The 16,675-nt window shown below is 39.1% G+C and overlaps 1 protein-coding gene across 2 annotated transcripts in view; it reads right to left on the bottom strand.

Moving 5' to 3' along the window:
- Positions 1-16,675, bottom strand: part of LOC111152194 (collagen type XII alpha 1 chain) — a 120,215-nt gene that overhangs the window by 38,826 nt on the left and 64,714 nt on the right. For both annotated transcript variants that reach the window (XM_022510586.1, XM_022510585.1), the window contains 16 exons: positions 16,145-16,284; positions 15,640-15,772; positions 15,502-15,528; positions 15,009-15,151; positions 12,405-12,534; positions 11,846-11,985; positions 11,289-11,418; positions 9,217-9,359; positions 7,993-8,122; positions 7,153-7,295; positions 5,295-5,424; positions 3,398-3,517; positions 1,967-2,113; positions 1,108-1,224; positions 786-932; positions 142-216 (listed from right to left, as the gene is read on the bottom strand). In XM_022510586.1, coding sequence (XP_022366294.1) covers positions 142-216; positions 786-932; positions 1,108-1,224; positions 1,967-2,113; positions 3,398-3,517; positions 5,295-5,424; positions 7,153-7,295; positions 7,993-8,122; positions 9,217-9,359; positions 11,289-11,418; positions 11,846-11,985; positions 12,405-12,534; positions 15,009-15,151; positions 15,502-15,528; positions 15,640-15,772; positions 16,145-16,284 — 1,995 coding nt within the window. The remainder of the gene's footprint in view (positions 1-141; positions 217-785; positions 933-1,107; positions 1,225-1,966; positions 2,114-3,397; positions 3,518-5,294; positions 5,425-7,152; positions 7,296-7,992; positions 8,123-9,216; positions 9,360-11,288; positions 11,419-11,845; positions 11,986-12,404; positions 12,535-15,008; positions 15,152-15,501; positions 15,529-15,639; positions 15,773-16,144; positions 16,285-16,675) is intronic.

The following is a 16,675-nucleotide window of genomic DNA, read 5'->3' as shown; positions in this document are numbered from 1 at the left end:
ACTGATAATCTTTTTTTTAAATCTAAAAACTCTTCAGCAAGAATAGCAAATCAGAAATACCCTATATCAATTGGAAATCATGTATAGGCTCCATAAATAAGAAGGCTATAAATCCTATCAGCCGAATGTACTGCCACTTACCATCCCGGGCAGGTGGAATTGTGGGAGGGGGAGGAGGCGTGGGTGGCTCCGTAGGGGCTTCTGTTGGTTTTACAGCTAGAATTTTAAAAAAATTAGAAGGATAATTAGAAGAACATAGAAGGATAATTAGAAGAACATAACCTGTACAAATTCCATATCACATATCACATTTTAAGAGCAATTTAAGTCCTAGATAGCAGACCAAGTCTCATTGACACTAATAGACTGGAAATTCTATTTTATCCAAATTTGGTATCATTGGTAGTCATTCCAACACTGACTACAGCTGCAGAAAGCAAAACCACGACTCAAAGGACACATGGAAGGCCTTCGAATAGGGTCAATGAGTAAAAGTCACTACTATTGGTGCATATTCTGCTTCTCACTGCCAGCTAGAACCACATCGCCCTCCTGTAGCCTTATCCTTAAAATAACACCAACTCTGTAACAGGGAAAACATGGATTTGTTAAAGAGAAAGGTCCTGAACCAGCCACAGATTCCTTCTTCATAAATCTGCCATCTTTATAATCATTACTGTGGCCCATAGGGAAAGGCGGCTAAGCAGGAGTCACTTATATCTCCCTCACCTAGAACATTCTATTCGGAAGCCTTACAGAGACTTTCAGATTCCTCAAAAACTTACTGGTATGTTCTTTGACAGAGACTCCCGGTCCCTCGAGATTCGGTGTCTGCACAAAAACAGTGACGCCATAATCAGCGTCTGGTGAAAGACCGGTGAAGCAGTGACTGGTTTCTGATCCACGCACTGTGATTTCTTGTCCTCTGGTTCCTGATTATGACAAAAGGAAATACCAGCGTCACCAGTTATATCTAAAGACATTTTTATATATCATTTCATCTCTTTTCCTGAAGCTTAAAATGTTGTTACTATGTGCTCCAGTTCTTTTTTATTATTATTATTATTATTATTATTATTCGATTTTTTATTTTTTTGGCACACGTACCATCAGCAGGGTTTAGTTTTAGCCTGTAGGAGGTGGCTGCCCGGTGAGGAGACCATCTAACACAGAATGTATCCCATCCAACCTGGTAAGTTTTCAGATCTGTCACATTTAAATACACTACAACATAAAGAAAAAAAAAAGAAATAGATTTACTTCACAAATAAAAACAAAAAAGCATACTCTGAATCATAACAATTTTGAAACTTCTACTGTGGCTGAAAAAAAAATGCCTAAATTCTTAGTATGTCTCCTTGTAAGAAACTTAATATGAAATATACATGGAAATGTGGTACAGCTAAAACAGACCTCTCTTTCTATCACTAATTTTCAAGGGAAAGACATTCCGCATAGTTCCACTGGACACTATAAATGACAAAGATGTCTTATGTAAAATAATAAGATATGTTTCTAAAGAGCTATTTTCTAAGTCCTTAAATAGTCATTTGGTTCTTGTTGACAACAAAACCTGTCTTTGGGCTGAGTCAGTAAATGTGGCATTTCTATGAAAACTTTCAACTGAATCAATGTATTTAGGTAATACAGATTTTAACATCATATGTCAAAAAACCAAATAGCATTCCAAATCTAATTTTACGATAATTCATGGATAAATTATAATTTCTATACTTTTTGTCTTTCAACATTCAAAATATCTTATGAGATATAAAAATACCTCATCACATACATTTTTGTGTACTTAATTATGTTCCTTATATATTTGTTTGGCTGGACAAGAAAGAACCACTCACTTAATGCTGAGGAAACATGCATATGTTAAGAAGAAATAAAACTGAAACAGGCTGACCTTGCAACTTGTACTACATTTTTCTTACAACCATGAAAAAGATATGTGACTCACAGGTAGTGCCTTGATCCGTCAGGGGGACACTGAGTCCAGAATCATACTGAGCATAAACATTCACATCATAGGTGGTGCTAGGATTGAGATTGTGTAACGTGTACGATGTCATTTCTCCAACAAAAGCTTCCATGGGCTCATTGGAACCTTGAATAACAATCACAAAAAGACAGAAATATTCCACACCTAGTCTCAAATTTTCTTTAAAATCAAGTAAGTTATACTCAAATGATAGTATGAACACCATTAATTCCACAATCCATTATGTACTTGCTCACTGTAACACACATTCCATTACATGGTGAGAAACAAAACTATAAACAGAGACCAAATTCTTCACCTCTTATTCTCGAAATATATGTAGCATAGTACCTAGAATGTAGTAGATATGTCATCAATGTTCCTTTAATGAATAAACTCAATCAGACAATTAACTACCCTATACCTTCAAGCCTCTTCTCTAAGCCCCATTTTGGCAGCATGGTACTTTGCACACAGTAGGTGCTCAATTAACATTTTTTCCAATCTGTCGTAGTGGTGATTTAAGAGCTTCTGTCTGGTCCTCATGCCTCAAGTTTGGTTACTGAAGGTCCCCCCAGTTACCAACACCTCCTCCTTCTTTCAGTTATCTCTCTTAAGGCCCACGTTTCCTCTCTTGTCATCTCTCCTTTATCTCTTCCTAGCTCACACACTTTCTGGGTGCATGGAAGAGACCCTGGTGAATTTGGCAAGAAGAGAATTTTTCCTCCATTTTGCTAAGCATATGGACAGAACATAAAAACAAAGATGGGGCGCCTGGGTGGCTCAGTGGGTTAAAACCTCTACCTTCAGCTCAGGTCATGATCCCGGGGTCCTGGGATCGAGCCCCACATCAGGCTCCCTGCTCAGCAGGGAGCCTGCTCCCCCTCTCTCTCTGCCTGCCTCTCTGCCTACTTGTGATTTCTGACTGTCAAATAAATAAATAAAATCTTAAAAAAAAAACAAAGATAATAAATCAATTAATCAAGGTGGGATCCATTTAGGTGTAAATGTCAATGGGAAGTGGAAAGCAAGCCCAGCAGGAATAAATTAAAATGCATATGCCCAAAATGGAATAACAACTTGACTCAATGGGAAAATACAGAAGTTTATATTGATTAAATGTGCATTATTTCACAATCATAATAACATCCAGAAGGTCTGGACTCAGATTCCGTTAGTGTAATTTTATGAGCCAGGCCAAACTTTTTAATCATGCACTTTGAAGGGAGTCTCATCTACACCCATAGTAACAATGACACTTCAGACTATTGGCTTAGAACATTATTTCCAAAAATATTGCCTCTGGTGGGAGGGGTTCAATGTGACAATGGATCAAAAGACTGTAATTAGCTCCCTCATAAACAAAGAGCTCTCCGATGCATTTTTATGATAATAAAGGTGATTCCTTACCCACTGGCTTATACACAATTTTATATCCGAGAACCGGAGAAGGTGAAGGATCCCAGGATACCCTGAATCTCGTGTACCATTCGTCAGAGATGTGTATGTTTTGAGGTGGAAGCAGTCCCACTGCAAAGCAAATATTGGCACATGTTATTGACCTTTCGCTGACACACAAGGAGAGCACAGAACTTCATGAGCACCGATTATGAGTACTGATAGTGTGGTCCCATGAGCATAACTTAATAAAATCTTACAATACCCTCATCCAGAAAACAATCTAAAAGCGTTGAAACGTTCAACAGAAAGCTTACTAGTTTTCCAAATTCAAACAGCAACTCAAATGGACTCAGGAACTGATGAGTCCCAGAGCTGTTAGGTTATATAATGCAGAATTACAGAAACTACAAGAGATCTCACACCATTTTTAGCATGTTATAGATTATAGATTGTTAGAGCCAAAAAGCAATTTAGAAACTGTCTAGTCCAACGACCTTATCACATAAATAAGATTTGATTTGCCCAAGACCACACAGCTAGCTGTGACTAAAATGATGCTCATTCCCAGGACCCTTTTGTCCTCCCCCAGCATAAACCTAGAGCAAATCCTCAAGCCTCCAGAGGTACTGCCTCTAACCCCACACCCTTGTAAACCAATGTTAGGCAGCATGCTGACTCATCCCTGAGTTACTTATAGCATCACACAAATAAAGAATTCAACTAAGAACTTTTTTTTTTTTTTTTTCCAAGAGAAACTAGAAATGGCTTTGGCACATCCTAAAAAAGTCAAGTCTGGTAAAAAAAAAAAAAAAGATTTATATATTTTGATAAGCACAAAATTCTAAAACATGTGTTTCCCCCAGAAAAGTACCACAATATATTCTAAAACCTAAAGGAATGTGAAGAATGAAATGTTCTTCCATTTAAATAATTTTGAATCACTAAACTGAGTCTCTGTTGACTCCGTCCTGTAGACAATAAATATCAATAAATATGTAACTTCTCGGCCTTTAGAGACTAAGTTAAAACAACCCTAGTCATGCTTTTCTCTTGGGAGCTTTCAAATGTCACCTCTCCCAAATTCTGTAATATCAAGATTATTTAAGCACCAAAAGAGTTAGAGCAACCAAGTGTAGCAAGGATCCTGAAACCATTTACTTAAGTGGATTTTTGCAGAGTGAAGTGGAAAGAGGAGCACCAATACTGACCAGTAACAGAACTCAGACCTATAGCCCACCCTGCCTTTATGCTAAACCAGTGACTTTCAATCTTGGCTGTACACTAGAAGGCAAGCAGATCCACGCTACACCTCAGGCCAGTTCCATCAGCATTCTGGGGGTGGTACCCAGGCACAAGCATGTTTTAAAGCTCTTTCGGTGATTTCAATGAGCAACCAACTTGGAGAGGCTTTGCTCTAAGCAATAAGAAAATGACTCCTGTGTAAGGTAGAAAGGGGTCTAAATGCCGATAATTTTCTGTAAATTACTTGGTACAATAGGAAAAAATAGAAAAAATTGTAAAGACAGAAGATGATTCTTAATCACCTTGCTTCTTTATTTATGGCTTAAGATTCTATCAGGATAGTGTTTTTCTGTTGATAATACCTTGGCTGAGTTAACAGCTACCTCTTTCACTGATACTACATAAACTAAAACACTATTCAGAGACTAGGCAATGGTTTTCCAAAGGAGAAATAAAACTATCTCAAGCAAAGCAGAATATGCAGATTTTTGTCTCCTCTTTCTTCTTATAGTTGACTTTTAAAAAGTTAAAATACAAATTCTGTTCCCACGTCATTTTTGCCAAAATTCAAGGTTTAATGTAAATGTTAATGCAGTATTAATGGCGTATAGGGGATGCATTAGTAAAGGCAACTTAAAGATTATAAAAGGGATAAGACACTTACTGGTTCTTCCATTTCCTGTTAGATGGCCGCCATCCCCATCTTCATATACCGCAATAACCGTAATTTTATACGGAGTATCAGGTTGTAGCGGCTGCAGCATCACATTATTCCTTCTGCCTGGGACTGTGGTCTGTAGGGAAGTTAAATTACAAATGAATTATCAGCCAGAGGCCTTCCAGAACAAAAGACAACACTGTTTTATGTATTTCTATAAACAGCAAGGTTTCTTCATGCTTTGCTTCTGTTGTACAATACTCATGTCGGCAAGGTCTACACCGTCTCTGTGCAGTGCATGAGAATGGTCTGAGAGTCAGAGATATCTGAGTTCAAATCCCAGGTCAGCCATTTGCCAGCGTTGTGACCTAGCATCTCTGGAGGAAAGGGGGAGGATGAAAGGTAAGAATGCACACGACAGCTGGGCACACATTACCGACTACTGCAGCACGCAGCAGCCCTTCGTTTGTCTCCATCTCCCATCGGTGGGTTACATTTCCATGCATTCCTGCAACAAATAGGCACCATGCAGCCACAGTGGGCCAGGCGTGGTGAGAGCTGCGGGAATGCACTGGTGAGCAAACACGGACTCCGAGCCTGCCCTCAGGAAGATCAGCTTGACTGATACTAATCAGGTGGAAAAGATGAAAAACAGGAAGTGAAAGTATGTTCAATTACCTCCATGATGAGAAAGTGAACCAGATAAATCTCTCAATCTCTCTCCCAACCTTATGTTCTACTTCTACAAACAACGTGCCTCACTTAACGCCAGTGATTCCCAGCATAGAGTCCCCTGATTACAAATGGTGAATTGGGGGAAGAAACTATATTTTTAATGTTTTCAGAAAGTGGGAGGAAGTCGAATATTTGCCCATGGCAAAGCTGAATAAACGTTAAAATACCAGCTTCTTTGCTCTGGCAAAATAAGTGTGGTGAAACTGTTTATCTCATTTTGAACTAAATGACAATTGCATGTGTTTCTGATGAGTAAAAATGCAGGTTTGAATTAAAGCTTAATGTATCAAGTTCAAATAGATGAAACATAATGTAGAGATGACAAAGGGGGGATGATCCAAGAGGGTCTGTGGCAAAACGGTTGTAAACCACAGACCTAACTGCTTTACTATCAACATTTTGTGTAATCTTCGGCTGACCTAATAACACTTCAGCTAATCACTACACTTATTAAAGAGTGGTATTTCCATGGATAACAAATGGATATGGGTGGTGAGGCCTATGAGGAAGCTACAAGAAACCTAAATCTGGTTCTCAAGAAATAGTGTGACACACAAAAAGTTTGAAACTAATATGAGAGCATGTATATTCCAAAACCAATAATAAATTATGTTAAATATTTATATAATTATTTATATATAATATATATATTTATATATATAAATAACAAAAAATGTTAAATTTAAAGGAAAGAGACATCAGTTAGCACTTGAATACTTAAGAGAATATCTTGTAGTGAAAATAAATTTAAAGGAAAGATAGGATGTGGATGGTGACATCTTTTGAGCATTAAGTAGCTCAGAATATTAGGTATCATGTCTCACTAGACCTAGTTCCTATAAATAAAATTAGGTGGCTAGAAATATGCATTTCATGCCATAAGACAATTTTTCAATCTGTCTTTAGAACAGAAATGGGCCCAAAGACATTGATTCTCTATAACGTGGGGGACCACAATAGACACCTTTGGGTGTTCCCAATATTGTGTCAGAGGAAGTCATATAAAATGTGACTGTCCCACAATTACTCAACTGTAATCACAGCACACTCCCAAACTAAAAACCTTAATTTCACCTTTCAACCAGGTCAGAGTTTACAAAATGCTCAACTAAATGAGAAGTGGACTCACATATTCATCGATGGGATCTCCAACAGTGGGAGAATAAATGATCCTGTATTGCTGAACTGGGCCGTCAGCATGATCCCAGGATACAGAGAGGCTATTGGTTGTCTCCCCAAAGACTCTCATATTTCTTGGTCCACTTCGTGGTACTAAATAAATAAAAATACAATCAAGTTAGTTGTCTGTCTGTGAGCATGATGGACATGGGGGTGGCAGGAGGGATACAAAAGAATTTTCCCCCGGTCAGATTAAGGAAGTTACTTGTGAGAGTTTCAAATTCATTAGGATGTTTACCCCCTTTTGATAAAATATATACCTCCTCTGGTTTCAGTGGGAAACCATAAACAGAAAGTGCTACATTTCAGAGCTATGGCTATGTGCTGAACTTTCAGTAACACTGAGCTAGGTGCCTAAATATATAGACTGGGAGAGAAAGGGAGTATTTTAAACTACTATTATATTAAACTACTATTTATAACCACCTCCTGTTTAATGAAACATAGAGGCCCAGCCCTCATATTTCTAAAGTTCCCGCTTGGTAACAAGACTCACTGCAGGGCAAAAAAGAAAAGCCCCTCCTTACAGCTTAAGTCCCAGATGAGAAAATGGCCGACTGCAGTTCACTCAGCACCTATGGCAGTCACGGGCCCAGAGCCTCAGCTTGGAATTTGAATGTGGAGATGCCCAGGCGGAACCGCATGCCCAGGCCTACCCTTACCTGTACAGAGGTGGAGAAAGCTCTCACCACCTCTCAGTCACCACCCACCTCCCACTTCTCACTCACTCAGAGAAGCCCTGCCAACCAAGTTACAAGGGAATGGGGTGGGGAAAGGATTTCTGCCTCACGCGTTCGGCCCTGGCCAGGGCTGGGATTCCCCTCTCCATCCGAGTAGAGAGCTACAATGTTCACAGAATAGGGTGTGTCGGGAATCAGCCGCTCCAGGTGCACCGTGCGCGTGTTTCCTGGCACCACAATCTGGAGGGGAGGAAATGCCAAATTCTGTTCAACAGCAACTCAAATGCTTATCAAGTCTTCTATTAGTCAACATAATAACATTTATAATAAAAAGCTGAGCCTAGGCACGTCAGAAGCTCACTACTATGCGTCCTCATGAGATCTGACAAAGCCACACCATGAGATACGATTTCTCCTCAGAAATTCCCCCTCCCCGCAAAAAAATGAGTTCATACTCACTAAGGTAATAAACTTACTATGTTACGCTTAGTAGCTTCAAATATCTCCCCTTTATGTTTACTGTGAAGATTCTCAAATACAACATCCAGGGCTCATGGTAGTTACCTACAGAGCATCCCAGATGTTAGACACACATAAGAGAAGGGATTCGCCACACAGGCTAATAGGGAAGAGATTTTGTGTTAAAATAGAGAACCACTCCACAAATGGATAACGGCAATGTTGTCCGAATAAGTCCTGCCAAATACAGGGATGGGCAAATTATTTGTTTATCTTTGTTTGCCACCATTGTCCATATTTATAAAGACATAAATTAGTCTATCAATTTACTTTCCCTGAGGTGTGTTAAGTCTACTCTTATTTAAATTAGTAATTCCTGATTTCTACATCATCCATCTACTCATAAAACTGAATAGTACTGGGAAGGGAAAATAAACTGGACAATCTGTAAGGTCAGTGAAGGCAAACGTTAAGATGTTTTCATAAAGGAGACATTTCTATGTTACAACAAAGGCCCATATTGAAAAGGTCAATCAGGGATTTGCATTTACTCCTGGGCTTGTTAACTCATACAGCTAATTTGTATTTTCCAAAAATTCATATTTTCCAACTACCCCTGTAGTTAGTACACCTGCCTTAAATCCATAGGAGCGACCATCTAAGCATTACTGATTGTCACATTTGTGAGTGGCATTCTCACAGGCCAGCGAACAAGACACAAGAACAAGACTAGGTTCATCCGGAAAGGATGCTTCCAGGAGACCACAGGCCACAATGACAACTGACTTACTGTTCTGGCCCAGTAGCCAGGGCCAGAGTCACAGGGGAATCTACACAGATCTCGGACTGAACTCCAAGAGGACAAAATCACTTACAGACTCTGAGGGTCTCGTGCCGGCCACAGGAGAATATATGACGCGATACTGCTGCACGGGCCCAGGCGCGGGGTCCCAGCGGACATCGAGGCTATTTGGCGTCGGATTGTACACGTGGACATTCCTTGCCAGCCCTCTCACCACTGGGGAAAGAGAAGTCACACATATTTTCTGAAATCTGTTTATATATGTCAAGTTTTCATGATCACTTTGCTAGGACTTACACTCTATAACAGGATAAAACACTGTCCTCCTTCTACTTCTAATTATCTACAAACAAAAGCAGATTAAAACTCTCCAGGTCCAAACTTAGTCTAGGTTAGCCATTTATGGCCTTCGTCTATATGGAAGCAAAGTTGGTGCCAATAAGAACAAGCTAGTAAAAGTAGTAGTACTGGGTTGGCCATAAAAGGACAAGGGATAAGGGACAGGAAAGTGGAAAAGAAGCTTTGGTTTTCCAACACAGATAATGCAGAGATAGAGAAAAGAGATTTTGCAATGTCTGCCTTCGAAGTATGAGATGACAACAGCTATGAAGCCCATGTAATTCAGTCAGCTGGCTTCAATCATTCACTCATTCATTCATTCTTCATTCAAGAAATAGGTACTGATATGTTCTGTGATTAAAAGAAAAGGCAGGATGGTCGCCAAACTGTGGAAAGAACCAAGATGCCCTTCAATGGGCGAATGGATAAGGAAGATGTGGTCCATATACACTATGGAGTATTATGCCTCCATCAGAAAGGATGAATACCCAACTTTTGTAGCAACATGGATGGGACTGCAAGAAATTATGCTGAGTGAAATAAGTCAAGCAGAGAGAGTCAATTATCATATGGTTTCACTTATTTGTGGAGCATAACAAATAACATGGAGGACATGGGGAGATGGAGAGGAGAAGGGAGTTGAGGGAAATTGGAAGGGGAGGTGAACCATGAGAGACTATGGACACTGAAAAACAACCTGAGGGTTTTGAAGAGGTGGGGGGTGTGAGGTTGGGGGAACCAGGTGGTGGGTATTGCGGAGGGCACGTATTGCATGGAGCGCTGGGTGTGGTGCAAAAACAATGAATACTGTTACGCTGAAAAGAAATTTAAAAAAAATTAAGAAAAAAAAAGAAAAGGCAGGTGATTGGATTATGGACAGTGGGGAAGGTATGTGCTATGGTGAGTGCTGTGAAGTATGTAAACCTGGCAATTCACAGACCTGTACCCCTGGGGGTAACAATACATTATGTCAATAAAAAATGAAAGCTTTTTTTTTTAAAGGGGGAGAAAAAGAGAGAAAAGCAAAACCAAAAAAAAATAATAATAAAAAAGAGAGAGAGAGAGAGAAAAGGAGGGAGAAATAGAACACACACTCAGTTCTCAATTACTTGCCCCACGTGGGACTTAGAAAAATATACAAATTAAATCCATGTATTAACCCCAAAGTCTACTTGAGCCAAAAACATCATCTTTCTAGAGTACTGATCTTTTACCTGAAGAAGCCACCCATACTTCCTTCCTTTTAGCCATCAGCAAGCATATTTTCAAAGCCAAAGAAATTCTTTATTAATATGCACAAAAGCCTGTAAGCAGTACTACGAAGTAGTAAGCAGTACTACGAAGAATGAGAAAACCACTATAAACTCGTTACTCAAGATGTTAACAGTAAATGAAAGCACACAGAATTTTGATGACCAAAAGCACTTCATCAGCAAACCAGAGAGATGCACAATCATGTAATGCAATAAACAATTCACACCCTGAAAGCCAATTGCAAAGCACTGCTTCACACAAATGTATAAAGCACAAAAGAAAGCAAAACGAACTTTCGTTGGTGAAATAATGATTGAAATAGCAGACTGATGATTGTATGCACATTCATAAATCCTGATAGTGTCATTTCAGAAGAAAAATACCATCATAAGTATGTTATTTCAGACATCAAAGTGTTAACAGTTGGTGGTGTCTGGAAGATAAACCATGGTATATATTTATTTTATCATTTGTGATTTTCCAAATTTTCTTAATGGGCCTATGTGGCCTTTGTAATGAAAAAGCTAAATTTTTTCTTCCTTCTCAACTTACATGTCCTCCCAGTATCCGATGTGCGTCCTCCATCACCTTCAGTATAAACAGGAACTACCGTAACGGTGTATGGGGTATCCGGCTGCAGATTCCTAAGAATGGCGTAATTGGTATTCCCAGGGATTGGTACCTAAAGATTTTAATAAACATAAAGCACTTGATTTGAAAAACTTGTAAAAGAACTAATACCTCAACCAATATAATACTCAAAATACTAACTCAAGACCCAGTCAAGAAGCAAGTTCTGTCATAGTGGGATATAAAGATGTGCACTGTATGAACTTTTACAAGAGGTGATAAAAGAATTCTCTAGAACCCTACACTCACTCTCAGATCCCACTTTAAAATTCTGGGAAATGATTACTTCTCCCAGCTCAATTCTCCCCTCCATCACCCAGGCACTAAGGCAACAATCTATGAGCCTCTATCAGGTTCTAGTAAATGAATACCAACTCTTTCAGCCCTAAAGCAAATTGGTTGACCTTTTTAGCTCGCCTTTTAAATCATTCAGCTACAGTTTAAATAAACATGGAATTTTCACTCCAGGACATAATTACCAGTTCTTCTGGACCACCTGCTGTTGGTGCATAGAAGAGCTTGTACTGACGAGGGTTTCCCTCTGCATGGTCCCAGCGAACATTCAAGGTGCTGGTAGAAGGGTCATACACTCTGAGGTTCCTCACGGTATTCAGAGGTTCTGTAATGCACAGAAATCCCATGACACTATGATCCTAACAGCCAAGCACACTCAAAAATGCAGGTTCCTTGATATTTCCAAGGCACCTCAAACATGGCAAGGACCCCACATTGGCCCCCCTTCAAATATTCGTTGAAGTAGTGAATAAATAAAAGAATGTCTGTGGTAATCTGGTACACGTCTCCTCTCCATGAGATATTTTGGTCCCAGGGTGGTTTTGGTTTTTGTTTTTAAAATCCTAGAAAGTAATAACTGTCTTTCTCCATAAACAGAGACCAGTAACTCTGAGCAAGCATATTAAAAGCAATTAATATCATTTTTTAAATGCATTAAAATTTGATTAGCAAAACCGTGTCACCCCACTTTTTCCAAGTAAAGATGGGATTCTGTGGTCGCTATTAAAGAAGCCTGGTACTTACTGGTCTTGCCTCTCCCTGTCATCCGACCTCCTTCGCCATCAGGATAGAGGGAGGACACAGTGATGGTGTAAGGAGTATCAGGCTTCAGTTTCTGCAGGACCACACTGTTCTGCCGCCCCCCAATTGTGGTCTAGAGAAAGATAAGGGTAAGTGTTAGCCTTGTTCTCTCGGTCTCACTGATCTGTTAAAGCTCTTTCTACATGGGAGCTGTTTGAGATACTGGCCAAAATCTGGAAACACATACCACACTGAAGATTTAAAATATAACTTATGGTATAATTTTAAATGTAAAGTATGCACCTTAAATCACAAAAGGCATTCTAAGCCTTAAACTGGTGACCTCAAAAAGATATTCCAACTTGCTTGTCGCCAGCACAGCATAATTTCATCCAAAACACATTTCATGGATCTCTTCCCCCAAAAGGCATCAATCATAAGTGAGCTAGAAAGGAGGTTTAAGATAGCAAAGAATTGCCAAATATTAGAGGCTCCACATCATTTGCTATTATTTTTACTTTTTTATAGAGGTTTTTTATTTGCTTTAGAGAACACATTAAAATGATTCAGCAGAAGATCTAAAACTTTGATGTTTCCCCCCCAAAACTGCCATTCTAACAACATTAGCTGTGCAAACTATGTGACTAGACCCTTTGCCAGACCACACTCGGGGCTGGGGTTCCCAGCCATCTCTATGATACCAGCCTTGTGGTATGAAGATTTTCAAATTTCCTCCAATTACAGAATTTGAAATTTTTTATTCACTGCTTAAGGCCATCTAGCTATCTTGTTGAAAGAAAATTTGTATGATTTGTTAACAGTCTACTGAATTCAAATACTTATGTGATACTAATTAAAATCATATGAAAATGGCACCCTGCCCACAAAGAGTGCACATCTGGATGGCTGGACATGTCAGTAACAGTCCAGATGTTTCCAACTTACCACCCATCAACTCTTTGAGTGCCAGAGAAAATCTCAGTGAATTGAAACACTGTACTCATCCTCAGTATGAGGCAAACTTAATGACAGTGACTAATTTTATTAAATTGAATATTAGATGTTATGAGAGAGAAGTATCCATATCTGTACAAGCCCTTTGATATTTAACAAATCCGAAGGCATCCACTTAGTGGAACTAGCCATATGAGTAAGCAGAAGGGTGTCTACTTACTTCTCCCATCCAGCTCTCCAAAATTCTGGTATCAGTAATTCAAAACTTTATTTCATGGACTAGCAGTAAAATGCAAATATCCCTAAGAACAACAAACCTTGAGGGATTGTCAGCTAATACATATCAGAGGGTGAGTTCATGAGACTTCTTCAAGTTATAACAAACCTCTGTAAGGCAGTAAAGAAACTGAGGACATCAGCTGGAGGGTCACTAACACCAAGAGTAGAAATGCTGGAGACAAGCCTCACTTGCTTCATAGTTTTACCCAAATCTGGCCTAGCATAGGCAAAAGTTCTGTTTCTGACATGAAAATATCTGTTCATCATGTGTGTCTTATCTTATTTCCTACAAAAGCCAGTTGAATACAGTTGGTATTTAGTCTATTACTGGTAACCTATTTAATTAGACAACATTTCTATCCAAAGATACTCCCTAAGACTAATTGTATGGAAACCTCAAAAGATCAACTCAAAAGTCACACGAGGATGAAAGAGGGTCTGGTTCAGCTAAACCCACTTAATATGCAGTATCAGAAACCTTTAACCACTGCCAGCATCCATGCCTGCTAACATCTCTAAACTGGGAAGCCGTAGAACCCATTTGCTAGAGCTCAGTAAGTCATGTGACTAATTGATAATAACTCATATCTCATATCTCTCTCTAAGACTATGTGAGGAAATAGTATAGCCTAAAGAATGTCAACAAAATACTAAACCTTACCAAAAGAGGCATTTGAAATAAATCAGGAAGCATCCCTTCCTGGTGTAAAAAATCATGATGCTTCCTATATGTGCAGTTCTAGTCACACATCTCACAAAGCAAAGCTGGAGAAGGTTCAAAAACAGACACCTAATATAAGCAAGGTGAATGAATTAGGATTCTGTAAACGGGGAAGACCAGAAAGATAAAGAAGATGAAGGCTATTGACAGCCATACCACCTTTCCAGAAACCTCTGTTTGGATAAATATAAAAATGATTAACAGTATGAATTAGGGGAACAGCCACCTAGATCTGGAAATTCCAGATACAAGAGATATCTTATGGCATGCAAAAACCAGAAAATTACAATAACAGAAATTTGGCAAACTTTCAGTATTTGATTAAGTTTGAGAGATACATATTAAAAATCTAAAGACCCCCCCCAAAAAAGAAAACCTAGAAATCTTCATAGATAATCCAGCCCTAAGAGTTTCTAAGGGAAATGTCTATGCATGAGGCACATCCCTGATGCTGTGGGGCTACCCAACATGAAAAGCAACTTTCATCTCCCAAGAGGGTGTCCAAGTTCCCATAAGAATGGAGTCAAATAAATCCATTCATTACAGTAAATTTGGCATCTCTCAAAATAGTACAACTAACTATACATTGGGTAGGGAGGAGTTTGAGGAGAAGAGGTAGAATTTTCCAAGTTACATATATTTTTTTAAATTACCGTTTGCTCATTGCCTTCTCCTGTTGAAGGCTGGTAAGTGATTCTGTATTTCTGCACACGACCACTGGCGGGATCCCATTTAACAGTCAAGCTGTTAGATGTTGCATTGTACACCTGAAGGTTTCGTGGGCCACTTTTTGGAGCTGAAAAAAGGTTGTTGAGAAACATAGTAAGCTCATAGAATGAGGCCTCCTCCCAAAATAAGCACCATTCACAAAAAAATCAATATACTTTTAGGTTTAGGACTAAATTTGACCTCATGATAACTGATGGTCATGGAATCCTACATGACTCCTTAACAAATGGCAGTAAAGCAATGTTTTTCAAAAAAAAAGTTTTAACAAAGTCCCAAGAGATGCCTTATAATTTAAAAGCAGAAAAACCTGTTTACAATGGATTTTGTGGTATTTTTTCCATTCATTCACTTGTTCATTCATTCATTCATTCATTCATTATTTGGTCATGTATATGGTTCAGCAAATTAAACTCTTACCTTGTGTTGTTAGGGGTATCAAACGTGCTAAAATTTAAAAAAAACAGAATTTGGGGAAATATTACTAATATAGTTATAGCTCTATTTTTTTAATTAACTTTAACATAATAATGTCCTATTTGAAAGCTGAACACCTACGTGTGCGCTCACTGCCAGTCAGGTCATCACTTTCTGACTCATCAGGATAAATGGCAGTAACAGAAACTTCATAGAGAGTGTTCGGGTTCAGGTTTTCAAACACCAAAGTATTTTCATCTCCATTTAAGATGGTCTTAGTGAAAGAGAAAAAAAAACACACACACCCACAAAAAATTAAGTCACCATGTCTATCATACTCTCAAAGGCAGTTTATTAACATTATTTAGCCAGAAGTTCTTCTGCCTTTAATACATGCCAGGAGCTCAAATGTCACTAATAGAAAAGGATGCTTTTCAGGCAACAAAGGTAATACCTATTTCAAACACAATTCCTTGTCATGAAATAAGAAGTTTAAAAAAAAAAAAAAGTTTAAAAAAAACTTTTAAAAAGGAAGGAAGGGAGAAGGGAGGAAGGGAAGGGAAGATAAGGGAAGAGAGGGAAATGGGGGGAAGGGAAGGGGAGGGGGAAGGAGGGGGTAGGGAGGAAGGAAGAGAATTAACATTACCTCCATCCTATCTGAGCTTCCAAAAGGCGCCCAGGTTATCCTGTAAAGGGACACATCTGAAGCTCCATGATCCCAAGTCCCTCGGAAGCTCTCCGGTAACACTTCAGTAATCCTTAGGTTTGTTGGGGCTGGCACCGTGCCTATCATGAGGTAAAGCAGGACAAAGTTTCTGAACAAACAATATAATACACAAATGATATAATAAAGCCACCTCATTTTATCTTCATGGACATGAGGAAACAGGCTGAAATCATCATTTAGAACCAAGTATCTTACCAATTCAGTTCATCTGAAAGGGAAGTATAGGAGAAAGCTCCAAAAACTTCAAGCACCATATGGATGTAATAGGCTACTATTTGTATTAAATTAATATGGTGCATGGAGCCCTGAGTGTTATGCACGAACAGTGAACCATGGAACACTACATCAAAAACTAATGATGGGGCGCCTGGGTGGCTCAGTGGGTTAAGCCGCTGCCTTCGGCTCAGGTCATGATCTCAGGGTCCTGGGATCGAGTCCCGCATCGGGCTC

The sequence above is a fragment of the Enhydra lutris genome, unplaced genomic scaffold (genome assembly GCF_002288905.1).
Source record: "Enhydra lutris kenyoni isolate GAN:26980312 unplaced genomic scaffold, ASM228890v2 scaffoldscaffold28, whole genome shotgun sequence".
NCBI classification, from domain to species: Eukaryota; Metazoa; Chordata; class Mammalia; order Carnivora; family Mustelidae; genus Enhydra; species Enhydra lutris.
The sequence above is the reverse complement of the archived record's forward strand: the minus strand, read 5'-3'. Positions and strand labels throughout refer to the sequence as shown.